Below are 15,719 nucleotides of genomic sequence, written 5' to 3' on the forward strand. Positions count from 1 at the left end.
CCCCTTGCATAGTAACACCTTGACGTGTCTCTTATGATCGATTGGTCGGCGACCAATGTGTGTCACACCCTTGACGTGTCTCCTATGACTACCATGATGGACATGATAAAATAGATTGCTACCGCAAACAAGGAAGAATTTGCCTTGGTCAAAATGTTTGACTCCATAATTCATTGAAAACTGAGGCATGATATTAAAAAAATAAAATTTGACGTGAATCTATTATTATGAGTGTAGTGGCAGTTGCTGTAAAGAAAAAAAACCATAAACCGCCAAAAAACCGTCGGAAATTTTGAAACTGTTAAAAGTGTGAGAATTGCACGGCAGAATGTATAAAGGTCCAACCCCAAATTCATCATTCTTGTTTTGATTGCATGTTTTATCTTTGGTTAGAATGGATGAAAGGGAAGAAGAAATGGACATAAAAGTGTACAATGCAACTCCACCAGCAGAGGAAGGAGGAACAAACAAGAACAAGCGTCGTGCATTGATGGCAAAGGGTATTCAGAAAACGCTATCCAAAACTTCTCTCCTCGGAAACTTCCTTCCCACGGGCACTCTCCTCACCTTCGAGATGGTGCTGCCTTCAATCTACAAGAACGGAGAGTGCAGCCACGTGCAGACCCTCATGATCAACTTCCTCCTCGCTGTCTGCGCCCTCTCATGCTTCTTCTTCCACTTCACCGACAGTTTCCACGGTCCTGACGGAACCCTCTACTATGGCTTTGTCACCACGCGCGGCCTCTCCGTCTTCAAGCCTTCTCTCCCCGCCGTGCCTGTGCCTCGCGACGACAAGTTCAAGGTGGGGTTCACCGACTTCGTCCACGCCGTCATGTCCGTGATGATCTTTGTGGCCATTTCCGTTTCCGATCACAGGGTCACCAACTGTCTGTTCCCTGGGCGCGAGAAGGACTTGGAGCAGGTTAGGGAGAGTTTTCCTCTCTTGGTCGGACTCCTTTGCAGTGGCCTGTTCCTCATCTTTCCCACTTCCAGACATGGAATTGGTTGCATGTCTGCCTAGTTCCTTCTGTTCCTTTCTTTACTATATATTGTCTTTTCTGTTTCATCAATAAATATTATGGTTCTAATGTATTATAGTTGCCTTTTTCTTTCCTAGGATTTTACAATAGGGTTTGTACTTCGTTGTTGTGGTGAACGGTGTGTTCGAATGTTGCGTTGTTTTTAGTTGGAGAGTTTAGCATGTAGTCGTTCTGTAGGAAATAACAAATAACAAAAGAACTAATTCTTCTGCAATTGATAACTTACGACAAACTTTTGAACAAGTGTTCCGATGCAAAAGGAATAAATATCTCTTTTTATAAGTCAAAATCAACTTATGTTGTTGTAAATATATATGTGAAAAGCATGTTCAACTAATTTCTCTAAAAACTGTAAGTGTGTAAAATGATTTTAACTTCTAGAAGAATTTGATTTATTTTAATTTTTTTTCTCTTATAAATGTTTTCTGACAAGTTTATCCAATCGGGCTCTACGTCTATCATGCATGAATTGGTGTTGGATATGCATTTCTCTCATGGTTTTTTTATTTCTTACAGTATGCTTTTGCAGGACGTTGAAATAGAAATTTTATTCTGCATTTTGAAAAGAAAATAACAATGTATTCTTGTTTGTGATACATGCAGAGAAGGACTTACTTGTAGGGCCTGAGATATAAAAAGGTATTAATTGAATTCAATAACCTGATACTAGCACAACTGAATGAAATATAGACCAAAACTTATTATTTATACTATTATGGATTGTTGGAGTAAACATGAACACATTGTTAATAATTTAGCTTTTGGTTTAATGTATAGCTAAATATAACCTTCACTTGATTGAGCAAATAATGTTTGTTATTATGCTGACATGTTTATGAATAATTCTATTTTGAATGAAGCCAAAATATTGTTTTAACCTTCCAAGACTTGTGGTATTTGTCTATATATAGCTTCCTTCTGTGGCTTTTGCGCGCACGGTGCACCGCAAGCTGTATCATCTCCCAAAACGGCATTGATGCATGCTTTAAGCTTGGTGTCTTTGGTGTTGTTGTCTTCCATTTCCTTTGAACATTTTTTTCTTTATTTATTGTCATGTTTTTTTGTTCACTCTTATAAGGTATATGCTTTGATGAGATCGTAGAAACATGTCGAGTAATTTCTACAGGTACAAGACCCTCTTCAACGGGTTCCCACACATCTGTTATGCTAACTGAGCTAATGCCAGTATGTTGGTGCATCATGGGAATTGTCTTCATTAAGAGAGATGTGAGGGAAAAAATCAATGTAATGTAAAGAAAGAGTAGTTCTTCTGTAAAACATATATAACATCAGTATTTACTTCCATTTTTGAAATACTTTCTTGCTCTGCCTATCTATAGACCACCCCATTTCAAAACTTTCTGCCTTATGTCAACCACAAAAATTGCACTAGGATTATGACCCTATCATTCTTGTGCCAAGTTCACTTGGTTTCCTTTATAAATTCCAATGTAAATATAAAAGCGCATGTATTCCTAGTGCCTGTATAGAAAACTTTACACATCACAGGACTGCTAATTAACTGTTTTAACCATACAATGTGTATATTGGAATTACATGTAAACTTTTACAACTTTCTTGTACGTAACAATACAAGTCAAATATTATTGTCTTTGATCATCATGGGTGAGAACACTCAGGAGATCTCTCTTACAATAATTGTTGCTTTTGAGTATAAACCTTAGCAATGTTTATTTGATTTCCATGTTAGTTATTAGCAGTAGTAAAACACTGTTCTCAGATTAGCAAGGATCCTGATATTCATATTTTGAGAATATAATACAGCTTCTTTGAAAAACAAACTCTGTTTTCTGTCAAGAATGTTCCTTATACAATGCCTTCAATAGTGAAGGTATTCCAAATTGTGTAACGGAAAACTATTTTTTCTTTTCAAAAATTAAGTTTTGAATTATGTAATTCAAAAATTAGTTTTAATTTTTAGATTGTACAATCCAAAAGGTTTTTTAGATTTTTTATTTTAAATTATACAATTCATAAACATTTTAAATTTTCTGATTCCACAGTCCAAAAATGGCAAAGTAGAAAGTTTTTGTACATTTAGTGCAGGTGCAGGAAGAAACTTGCTATAGTTATTTATCTATTAAATATATTATATTTTTGTATACGCAACAAGGATCTAGACCCAAAATATTTTCATGGTTCGGATTAGCCCACGATAAAAAATCATACTATTTTTGTACCACTTAACCACTCTTTCAGTCTTAAGATATGGGATGGGGCGTTTCTTCTTGCACTTTCCTGTTTTTCTTCCATATCCCCATATAAGTGATATTTCCCAAACTATCCTCGTAAAAATATAATAAAAATTTATATTTTTTTTACTTTTAATATTTTAATGATCTCGAAAGTATTTCCACGTCTGAAAATATTTAATCTGATATATAAAAAAAATCTAAAATAAGTGTTTTAAAAAATATTTTTAAATTTAAAATTATTTTTAAAAGCACTGTTTTAGAAATATTTTTATATTCCATAACACAGTATAAAAGAAATTTTTTTAACATCTTTTACAAAATTCTTTTTTTATTCTGGATTATATTTTTGAGTTCGAAATATATTTCCATATCCAAAAATAACCATCCTGAAATATAATTTTGTTTTCAGAATAAACATTCCTAAAGGTATTTTCCGTTTCAAAAATTTATTTTACATTCCGATCTGCAATTGGGTTGAGCTCGCACGGTGGTTGCCCGCGTTGGCGTTTTCCGGCGAGTGCTAAGAGTGGGACGGTGGCTGATGTATTGCAGATCTGCCCCGATGTGGCTGACGGTGGTGAGGTGCAGTGGCTGGAGTTCGGTTTCGCGGCCGCGACGGACAGCGAGGGAGGCGATGAAGAAGCCCGCAACTTCATTGTCAAAATATCTTAGCAAGTACCGAAGAAAAGAGGGCTTGATTGCGACAATTTCTACAAATATAAAAATAGCATATATTCCTTTTTATCTATTGGATACTGCGTTGATATACAAACTATTACTTCTTTTCTCCGGTTTTAAATATAACAAAAATTAATAATTCAAACCGATTAAAAAGGATAATATAATATATTTAATTTCAATGATCGTTCGAAAAATAAACTATTTCTCTAAATTATTTCTACCATAAAAAATGAAAACAGAGTTATTAAAAGTAAAACAGTAAGTAAATGAAAAATACTTTATTTATATTTGAGACTTAAAAGCTAGTATATATATACTTCTTTTTTTATATTTGAGATGGATAGAGTATATAGTTAGGGGCTGAAAAATATGAGCTGAAATGCAGAGAGATCCAAGAAAACAAATTAAATAGATTTCCTAATAAATAATACAATTTTATTTATAATTATAATACAGCAACACATTCTTTGCTCCACTAGGCGAAATACAAAATTGAATTTCTCCAGTGTCACAGCAAAGAGTTGAATACACAGAAAAATTTGTCTACAGTCCGAATTCAGGATCTTGTTTGTTGATTTCATTCTGATTGTTCCCTTGAAATTTGACATACTTATACCACTTAGCCATTGCTACATAGATTACAAGATCAGCTGTGGTGAGTGCTGCTAAGAGGAAGTAAAATCTGTCCAAGTGTCCCTTATTCAAGTTTCCTGGGATCCATCCAGGCATCTCATCTCTGGCTGAGATCTTCATCACAATTGCAACAAGCAAGCTGCTAACATAGTTTCCCAATGATATCGAAGTCATACAAAGTGCACTGCCAAAGCTCTTCAATCCATCAGGTGTTTGTCCATTGAAGAACTCTAGCTGACCCACATACATGAAAACCTCTGATGCACCCACCAGCACATATTGTGGTACCTGCCAAAATATGGACAGTGAACTCGACCCTTCACACTCATTGCAATCTTCTATTGCATGCTTTAGCCTCCAGTGCTCCACCAACCCTGCTGAAACCATGGCCATTATTGCAAGGACTAGGCCAATTCCCATCCTTTGCAGCTCAGTCAGTCCTTTTGATTTCATTGTTCTGGCCACCAGAGGGTCAAGAACTCGCCTATAAACGAAGATGAAAACTGCTACACTTAGAATGTCAAAGGTGGACATGCTTGCCGGAGGAATATGGAAGCTTGAAACTTTAGTGTCCATGGCATCACCTTGCTCCACAAAAAGTGACGCCATTTGAGCAAAAACAACTGAGTACAGTATGGTGCATAGCCAAATTGGGAGTAGTCTCAGTATGCATTTCACTTCTTCTACTTGTGTCACAGTGGATAGACTCCATGAACTGCATTTGTTCTCCTCCATTTGTTTCAAGTTTTTTGATGTGATAAATGCTGCTTTATCCAAGAACCTGCAGAATCAATACAAATTCCATCCCTGAGTTGCTCGTACATACAGATTCTTTATAAACAGACTGTACTATACCAGCACTGTAATTTTTTACTTTTCAACAGACTTTAACCGGTAATGATAGAAAATATGTTAAAGGAGAAATTACGAGATGATCCTATATTTTAGTTAGTGTCACCTCCTAGTTGTGATCCCAAATAGTATATGGAAAAAAAATGGTAAAATTTGCTTATGTGATAGTTGAAGATGAGCTAATTGTTTTTCTTAAGGACCATTTCATAGTTTTTGTGGAGAGAGAGGATGGAATGTGTACCTAAATCCTTGGGTGTGGAGCATTTTTCTGCCTTCATTGATTGGGAATTGTTGATCAGCCTGGTAGAGTTTATCATCTTGCAAGACCTTGACATTCCATTTTCTTGCAGCAGCCACAAAAACTTGGCAAAACCTAGGGAGAGGGTTTCCGCTAGGCTTGAAGTATCTGTACCTTGGTGTGCCACAGAGAAACAAAGCCAAAGCCAAAGCAGCAGAGCCAGCTGATGCCCAGAATCCCAAAGTCCATAATCCATCATCCTCAAAGTAATTCAATATGGTGTTGGAGAAAAGTGACCCAACGTTCAAAGCCAAATAAAAATAGCTAAAGAACACTATTTTTGAATGTTGTTCCCTGGGATCACCTTCATCGAATTGATCAGCCCCAAATGTAGCAATGTTAGGCTGGTATCCACCATTTCCAAGCGCTATTAGGTATATGGAAACATAGAATAAAACCGTCTGGTATGATGGGTGAGATCCACACGGTAACTCTTTATCTCCACAACCACTTGGCTTCAGTAGGAATATGTAAGATGACACTGATAGTGACACCAAACCCTGTTACGTACAACATGTTAACTCTCATAAACAATATGACTCATACTCCAACTATAAACAGAGTATTAGGCTCCAAATGCTTTTAAATTGATTATTATTATTTTCCCAAATTTAGTCTCAACTCGATCAACAACTTACATAAAGAAAAATTGTTTTTTGAGGGTCTCAATAACTAATTTTTCTCATAAAAAAAGAACTTTTTTTTGTCAATTAAATCCTTCTGTAAAATCAGATAAAAAAACCCTTTTGAAAAAAATAGAGAAATAATGGTACCCATGATGCTAATTAACATGAAACCATATTATAGTTCAAAGTTCTATGATGATCAATTAGATGGTATATATATATCTTGTGTATCTATGTGCTGATGGATAATAAGTACTTACGATGACAAAAATGAGTTGGAAGATGGCGCAGGTGACGTACCTTCCCCAGTAAGAGTCACTGAGGAAGGCTCCAAGAAGAGAAAAGATGTAAACAGTGCCAGTCCACTTGCTAACGTTGTTTGCTGCATCAGCATTGTCTTGACCCATCACTCGAGTCAAAAACAAAACCAGATTCACTCCCACTCCAAAGAATGCCAACGTTGCAAGACCTTGATTCACTGTTACAGTAAACAACACATCACTCCATCATGAAATATTATTTAATCACAATTTTTGCTTCTTATATACTATTTACTTTCTTCGTTGAAGTTCACTCATATATACCTAAAATCAAAATTGCAGCAACCCAGTCGCCAGTTTTCTGTCGAACTGCTGGATGACCATGGCGATCAATGGCTCCATCTGAAGTGTAATCCTGGTGCTCCTTTTTAACATTTTCTTCCACTGTGTTCTGAAATATTCAGTCATAAAAGGAAATCAAATATTGCAACATAGTTAGCAATGTTTCATCTCAAACCAACTTTGAATGAGTTTATGTTTTGTATCAGTGTAAAACTTTTATACTATCAATCATAGAAATTATTTTAATAATGATCACTAAAATAATTAGTATAAACGTGATGAATAACAATGAGTGCATTGTTGGAACATGTTTTTCTCATATTTTGCACCAGACATTTTTGCTTCATCTTTTGTGCATACTGAGATATGTTCATTAAAGTAGGGGAGTAAATAATAAGACTTTCCACAAAACATAAGTGATGAAGTCATAAGCAATCCGTGATCGCGATATTGTTAGCAAAAATACATTGGAAATATCAGTTCCACATGTGAGGCAGTAAAGTTAAAAGATCAATCAATTGTTCAGGGGAAAATAAACTAAATAAATACTTCATATGACTCTTCACACGTGTGGTGTTCTAAATTTTAGGACAAATTATATGCCTATCTCTCTCTCTCTCTCTCTCTCTCTCTCTCTCTATATATATATATATATATATATATATATATATGTATGTATATTATACAGTAAATATATATATACTGCAATTTATGTAAATAAGAGTCGGCAAAGATCACAGTCCACTGATAAATATTTGCTAGTTTGAATTTTTGAGATGAATTATATATATTATAGAAAAAATGTTCTGTAATTTATATAAAATAAGAGAGTATATAGGAAGCAATATGGTGAATGATGTAATAGAGAAAAATAGAAAGGAAAAAAATATTGCGTGAATTATTACATATAACTATATAGTATGAATATGATATATATATTCCATATTTTATCTCAATGCACTGTTCATGTAAGTATCATAATTGTATAAATTTAAACTAAAAATTCACATATGGTTGAATTTGCATGTTATGAGGATATTGAAGTTTCTATATAACCAACTACACACTCACAGTGAAAAATCATATCGATCGAGATTCACGAAGGGATCAAATTTAGACACTGTTCTTTATATATATATATATTTTGTATCACTTTGTAATTTATCTCAGTAATACGCAGAATAAAACTTACCACTTAAGGGTGCTATATGATTTTGAAGATTGTGATGAACGAAGAAAAGCAAAAACACTTAAACAACTCATGGAAACATTGGTGTTCTGGAGGAACTTTCAGAGCTCTCATCCATGTGTGCATCAAATCAAAGCAGAAATAAAAAGAAAAACAAGAGCAACGAACCTTCTTAAGAAAATGGAAACAAGCCATGGCTAGGATTAATCAACTGAAGGATATTGGAAGAGCAGAAAGAGAATTGTAATAGGAAGAGGGGTGATGGATGTGCATGTAGGTATGTGCATGAAGGTTTGAGCATGTATATATAGAAGTTGGGTGGAGAGTTGAAGGTGACGCAGAAAGTGACAGAAAAATTAAAGACGGTGTGTTGCCGTTTCACAGGAAAATTTTGAAGAAGCGTGATACAGTTGGATACATATCACTTACTGATAACATATCACAATCACCATGAACTCGTTAGAGTATCACGTTTTAGGTGTACTCTAATTAGGCTAGCTGTCACTCATAATTACATTTTTAAACATACGTGCCCAACCATTCAAATCTTCTTATATAGTATTCACTTTTATACTAGTATTTATCTTTACACATACTATCCATAAAATATATGATGTTTAAATTTTGTTTCATTGTTTTCTGCAAAATGAACATAGCATCACCTTTCGTCTGTCACTTAACTTTAAACTTCGTCTCTATTGTAAAAACTTTCAGATAAGAAGACTATCAAAGTTTCAAGGCATTGGAAAAGATAAGTATACTTGGTGTGTACAAAACAAATATTACAAAATGGAGTTTAATCTTGAAAAGCGAGAAGATATAGCTCTACAATAAAAAAAATTATACTTGATTACCACCAGCAAAATAAAAAGAAGATGGAAACTAAATTTTCTGAGTATCTTTATTAATTAGAATGGGGAAAAACATTTAATAAACTTCGTGCATTCATTGTGAACAAGAACATGCTCTCCCATTAATTGTTTATTTAGTCGCTTGTGCAAACTTTAGAAGTCTCAAGTTACAAAGAATTTAGGAGTTCAATGAAGTTACATTAAATGGAAATTGGTTTTCACATATTAAATGCTTCACTTGAAATTTTCTAAACTTGTAACAAGCGTTAGTCTAGTTACTTGTATAGTTTGTAGATTATCTTGGCTTGAATAGTTTGATTAAGAATAAAGAAAAATATTTAAATGCAAAGAAGATAGAAAAATTATACTTACTGGCGAATTATTTATAGAAGTAGAAATGATACTTGAAATAGTATGGAACTTGGTTTTAGTAAATGTGTTGTTAAAAGAAAATTTCAAGAGTTGTTGAAAATTAAAAGTTGTTGTCCGGGATTTTACGCGAGAAACGGGATGAAAATGTGTTTCTCACTTTTCCATTAACTCTTTGTTATATTAATTAAAATATTTGAAATCGCTGGAAAATGCTTTAAATTTTCAGCGACTTTGTTCATCGTTCAGAAGATGATACATACGAAATAGTTTCTTCTTGTACCATTGAATACATTTACGAAGCATCTATTTTTTCAAGAACGTCTTTGAAAAGAACTTGCGATTTATTTAGTTTTTAAACAAAAATCAATCTTTCTTATTGTCCTTTCGTTGTATTGACTTACTAATGCACATTTCAATAACCCAATATAATAACGATAAAAATTGAACTTTAAGTCTTATTTTTAATCAAATGTGTGATTTTTAACCTACTTCTTTTACATGAAATATATAAATTACGAATATAAAACTAAACCTTAAAGATGGTTCGATAGTCGATAACACATTAATAGATTAAAAAAACAAATTTAATAATTATATTTAACAAATAATAAATTTCGTTAAGATAAACTATAATTTATGACTTGATATCCTTTCAAAAAGTAGATTTTAAAACTAATTTAATTTTATAAAATTCACTTAAGATAAAATTTATATTTATTTATTATAAGATAATAAAAAAGAATACTCTATGCAAAAGCTAGTGAAAAAGTAGGTATATATACAATGCACTGACAGTAGAATCAGAGCTGAAAGAAAATATGGAAGATTGGAATTTTGGGGTGGGCAGCAGCCCTTAGCCTATATTTTCCAAATTTGTGTACAATTGGTCATACTAGCTTAAAGCTATAATTATTAAATGTAATGTATATGTATATAATTAGCCAAAATATCATTGAATGTCACATTCAGATTGAGTTTAGATTCTTGGTCTAAAATTAATATCATTTAAAAAAAGTGGTTTGGTTATTTATGTGTGTACAAAACAACTTCCTGAGTTCCATCTCGAAAAAATGGCCCTAATTACAGGAAGGAAATATGGTTGAAGTTACGTATGAATTAATAAGGAAGTTATGAATATAATTAAAAAAAAAGTTAATTGGAAGTAATGGACAAAACAGATAAAAGCAGTGTTGGAATTGTTGATGTACACAAGTTGTGGAAGGTAAGCAATTGTTGGGTGCAGCTTGCACCCTCAATGACCAATGTCGATATTTGGAGCACACCATTGCATTACTATCACCAACCTTTTCCATCAAACATGAGCTGGATTGCAGTTATATGTTAAACTTGCTTAGGATATCATTAAAACGTGTATCTAATTCTATGTGGATATGTTTTTGTCGGAAAATTAAACTCTCATGTTCAGAAATTAAAGACAAATAAATGTTTTTGTCAACTTGTTTTCCTTTTAATTTTCTTCCTTTTCACTTTTTGTTTTATTTATTTTTTAATTTTACAACTTAAAAACGGAACTTGAAAGTGTCATCGTGAAAAAAACTGGATTAAAACTTGATCGGATGTTTGGTTAATTTCGTGTTAAAATTGGGTTTTAGCAAATGCATGGAATGTGAAACTCACGCGCCCTGTTCAATTGGCGTACGTCTTGTATTACTTTATTGTGTAATTTGGATATCAAAAGCGAAACGCGTTTCTTTATATACGATAAAATGTTGAAATGAATCATTAAATATCAACGATAACTTAGGCTGCTTATCATTTTGTGGACATTCATATATAAACTTTAGCAAAGTTTTCAACCACGGCGGCTCAAGTTATCTTAGGTTTTAACAATTAAGAAACACATCGCCACGTATGGGTTTTCTTATGTTTAAAGCGAATATCTTTATTCACTGAAAACATGTAATTATATTATTAGTTTATGAAAAACTGAAATTAAAATTCATATTAATATTTTAACGGTAATGTTCCTTTTGTAAATGACACTTATTAAATATAACTTATAGTATTTAAATATAACTGGCCATATTCTCTCTAATAGATTAAACGATTCAAAGTTATTCCAGTTTAGCAGAGTTTTTGTAAATTGTCTTACTATACTCATACATGATTGTCTATATTTTTAGTATAATAATGAAATTAGAGCTTATAATGTCATGTAATATCCAAATCAATAAACCTAATTTGAAATGAGTAGGCTGTGATCCCGTATAAAAAAGAATCATATTTTGAAGTATAAGAAGAATGCGGTCTGGTTTTTAAATTAAAATATATTGCATATACAAATTAATAATTTTGTAAGAGTAAATATATATTTCTAAAAAAGCAACAAAAAAAAATTAAAGATGCCAAATTTTAAAAATGATAAAATTGAAGCAAATAACATTTACTCTTAAAAAGATTAAAAAAATTGTGCTAAGCCCAAACCAAGCTGGAATATGCTGAATATGATTTGTTTGGTAGCCTTAGGCAGGCCCTATTTTAAAGCAGATTTTGTTGGTTTCGCTTTCCTCCATCACTAGGACCAATTTTGCCAGTATGAATCACTTGTCTGATTTCAGAAATGTTATTAAAATACTTTCTAATTCTTTTTTAATTTTTCTATATTGAAATTATATGCATTTTTAATACAAATAATTTAACTGTACCGCCATAGATATATTATTTGTCCATTCTGGAATTATTTATTTATTTTTATAAGATTTTATGCCAATTATTAGTCTTTGGGTTTCACACTAAACATGTGTCATAGTACGATAGTGTTGCAGGTAGAATATCGACCATTATATTTCAACAATAATATATATAATAATAATAAATATAAAATTTATTGATGTACAAAATATTATAATTAAAAAATGAATTTTATTGATAGAAAATTGATGAGATATAAAGTACAGTTGTCCGTGGGCACTATAGCATTGTTGGATATACATCCCCTTTCTTGCACTCGCATCTCGATGTGGTGCCCAATTTTCTTTCTTCTAATGTCCTTATCATTCAACTCCTATTCTACCATTTGGGACACATCTTCTACTCTCTCTCATGTCTTTTTCACGCTTTCTCTGTCATCACCAAAAATGCATCCAACAAATGCACTCATTATTAAAATATAATAAATATTATATTTGTTTAATTTGAAATTTTTCCAATACAAATAAGTAAATATGTTTAATTTAGTCATAATGATAATAACAATAAACATGCGTAATTCATTATTTTATGTTGACGAAAACAACCATTTAAAAGGCCATGGACGCAAGTGAGAAGACATGATAGATTTATAAAGTAACAAAATAGAAAAAAATATAAATAGAATTTCACCTAAATAGAATGGTGTCATTGCGATTTACACTAAATATTAATATGTTTCGTAAATCTAATTAGTATTTATTTATTCTTATAAGATAATATTATTTATCATGTAGATAAATATCCGTAGGTATACACATGAACTTGGATAAAAGGTATGAAAAATAAAAGTACATAAAAAAGAGATACTGAGTGGAGCACGACAGGTATCTATGTGAGTCAAGTTTGGTGGCAGTCACAAATGACATGACATGTTATTTTATAGCGATGGCAAAAGTTATGAACCTTCTTTTTGCAACTAAATTTTGGAAAATCTTAACTGGGATCATAATGCATAAAGTTAACATATCTTAACACAGATTTTTTTAATAACATATTTATACACTAATGTGTTTTTTTTATTTAGAATACATTAACACAATAATAAATAAATAATAAATCAGTTAAAATATAACACATATATTATATCAAAATATTATCAAAAATATATATTAAAATTTTTTTTTCCATACGATATAATTTGTGTATAACATTTTAATTAAATCGATTTTGAGTTTTCTAAAACAGGGTTTTAAGTGAAGGAAGCATAGAATGATCAATGATTTTTCTTAAAGTCATGAAATTTCTACATTTTTTTCTTAGTTGGATCAACCCGACCTATACATACATATACTCTTATATATATATATATATATATATATATATATATATATATATATATATATATATATATATATATATATATATATATATATATATATATATATCTCCAAATTTTTGTATACCTAGATAGTTTTCTAAATATAAAATTGTTCTTGTGGAAGTTATTTAGAAAATATATTTTATCTTTCTTTCAAGTATTATCTTTAACAAGGTGAAAACGCATCTTAGGAATACAAAATTCACCATCATAATAGTTGTTGTGCTTGCTAATTATTATTTTTTTTTCATTTTGGCAATCATTGTGTTCTTTGAATTTTTTTGTTTATATGATATAAATGTTTTAGTTTAAGAGAAAAGTCAAAGATATGATTTGAAAGGAAACAATGTATTGAAATTGATTGCCACTTTAACAGAGAGAAAGTCATGTTCAAAAAATATCTACTTGCTTTGTCAACTTTATCAAACAACTTATTGATATCTATACTAAATCCCAAATTCATATTTTTAAAAAGTTTGATATATTCTAACGTGATAAAAAAGTGTTATAGATTGTTGTCAACTTTATGATAAAAAATACTCAATTGTACATACATTATATTCATTCTATTTTCTTCCTTCTCAACATGATAAGAGAACACTATCTTTATTTTGCGACTATTCTCTTTATCATTTAAAAATCACATTGAAATTTCATCATACATTTTACCTCTTTATTTATCATCACACATTATTGAGGTAATAGTTTTTCACATGTTTATGGAATAAAACAATGAAAAACAAAAGGTTGACAAAACATTAAATTTAAACTATTCACATTTGAAAGGTAAGACTTTTGCACCAAGAATAAGATTAAAATAATTTTAAATTTCACACACAAATTGAAAAAAGTTATGTATGTCAGGTCAATAGTCATAATAAAAATATTTTTAAATAGTAATTAACTTTAAAAAAAATAACAGAAATAGTTAAGTAAATAAAAAATAAAATAATACTACAATAAAAATTGATATTATCACACATCAAACTAAAAATCATTAGGATTGACTCTAAGTCATGACTCTGATACCATGTTAGTAGTGGGTTTAAGCTTAACTCAACCCCACAAATCAACTTGTAAGGTGAAGTTTGTACCTCACTTATATATTATAATTTGCCTTTATCTCTAGTTGATGTGGAACTTCCAATTCAAAATGTAGCATCATTTTATCGATTGAAAAATTCATATTCAAATTTTTTATGATTAATTTGTTATCTCTTCCTTCGTCAAGATTCATTTTTTTCTATACATATAATAATATACTCAATTCAATTCTAATTTCAAGTTCAAAACTTGTAAGTTATTGGTTAATACTCCATTTTGATTTTTGTATAGATAAATGATAATGGAGAAATAGAATTGGTCTTTGTTTGAACATTTCACTTTTTATATTAGTTTTACCTTTAATCAGTATAAAAAGTAAATCTTTCTATATCGAAATCAATATTAAAAATTAATACTTTATATATCTTCTATTTTTATACATGCTCTAAAATAGTATATAAAATCCTTTTTAACTTATGTAAAAAAAGAAACTTTTTTGCATTAGCATCTCTACTTAGGGTTGGGCATAATTAGTCTAACTGTACTAAACTGTATCTGTATTATAAAAACTAAACTATTTTTATTAAAAACTGAATTATACTGTTTTGGACTTCAATTTAAAAAACTGAACTTTTATATCCCAGTTAACTGCTTCACTTAACCAGTTAACTGCTTGCTTTATAATACTAAAAACTTAAATAAAATTTAATTGCATAAGTTACATAAAAAAATTGATCAGAAAAACCTTAACAAAATCTATCCATTTATAAATTGCAATAATATAATAATTTTCAGTAAAAATAAATACTTAAATGAAAAATAATAATAAATTAGTATGATATATAATTATGAAAAGTATGATATACAAATATAAATTCATACAAATGACTAAGTTACATGTTTTATTAGAAAAAAATAATTCATACCAATTTGTAAATAGTATTAAATGTGTATTTTCTTTTTTGTTTTAAAATTATTTCAGAATAAGTTTTGAAAATTAATTTAAATTCTTAAAGTATTTTTTGTTAAACTAACACTTAAAATTGTAATTTTGGAAATTTAATTTAGGATATTTGTTTATTCAAAAACACTTTTCAATAACTTTTATTTAATAAGAAAACAAATAGTTCATTTATTTGAGTTATGATAAAAGTGTGTTTTTTTTATGTTTGCGTTTGATATGTTTGCATGGTTGTAAAGCTCATTTATTTGGAAGCAGTTTTGGTCACTTTGTAAAGCTCATTTACTTGAAGCAGTTAACTAGTTAACTGAACTACTAATTCAA

The 15,719-nt window shown here is 30.5% G+C and overlaps 2 protein-coding genes across 2 annotated transcripts; one reads left to right on the forward strand and one right to left on the reverse strand.

Moving 5' to 3' along the window:
* The first annotated feature begins 382 nt into the window (after positions 1–382).
* Positions 383–1,029, forward strand: LOC108327162 (protein DMP9). The gene has a single exon (XM_017560895.2). It carries the CDS (start codon positions 395–397, stop codon positions 1,019–1,021), a length of 627 nt encoding a protein of 208 aa, XP_017416384.1. The 5' UTR covers positions 383–394; the 3' UTR covers positions 1,022–1,029.
* A 3,317-nt stretch (positions 1,030–4,346) lies between these two features.
* LOC108327059 (protein NRT1/ PTR FAMILY 7.3) lies at positions 4,347–8,493 on the reverse strand. Its single transcript, XM_017560750.2, has 5 exons — positions 8,306–8,493; positions 6,931–7,057; positions 6,607–6,824; positions 5,664–6,220; positions 4,347–5,351 (listed from the first exon to the last, which is right to left on the reverse strand). The coding sequence occupies exons 1-5, from the start codon at positions 8,330–8,332 to the stop codon at positions 4,481–4,483; spliced, it is 1,800 nt and encodes a 599-aa protein (XP_017416239.1). The 5' UTR covers positions 8,333–8,493; the 3' UTR covers positions 4,347–4,480.
* Between the last annotated feature and the right edge of the window lie 7,226 nt (positions 8,494–15,719).

Source organism: Vigna angularis, chromosome 2, assembly GCF_016808095.1.
Source record: "Vigna angularis cultivar LongXiaoDou No.4 chromosome 2, ASM1680809v1, whole genome shotgun sequence".
Lineage (NCBI taxonomy): Eukaryota > Viridiplantae > Streptophyta > Magnoliopsida > Fabales > Fabaceae > Vigna > Vigna angularis.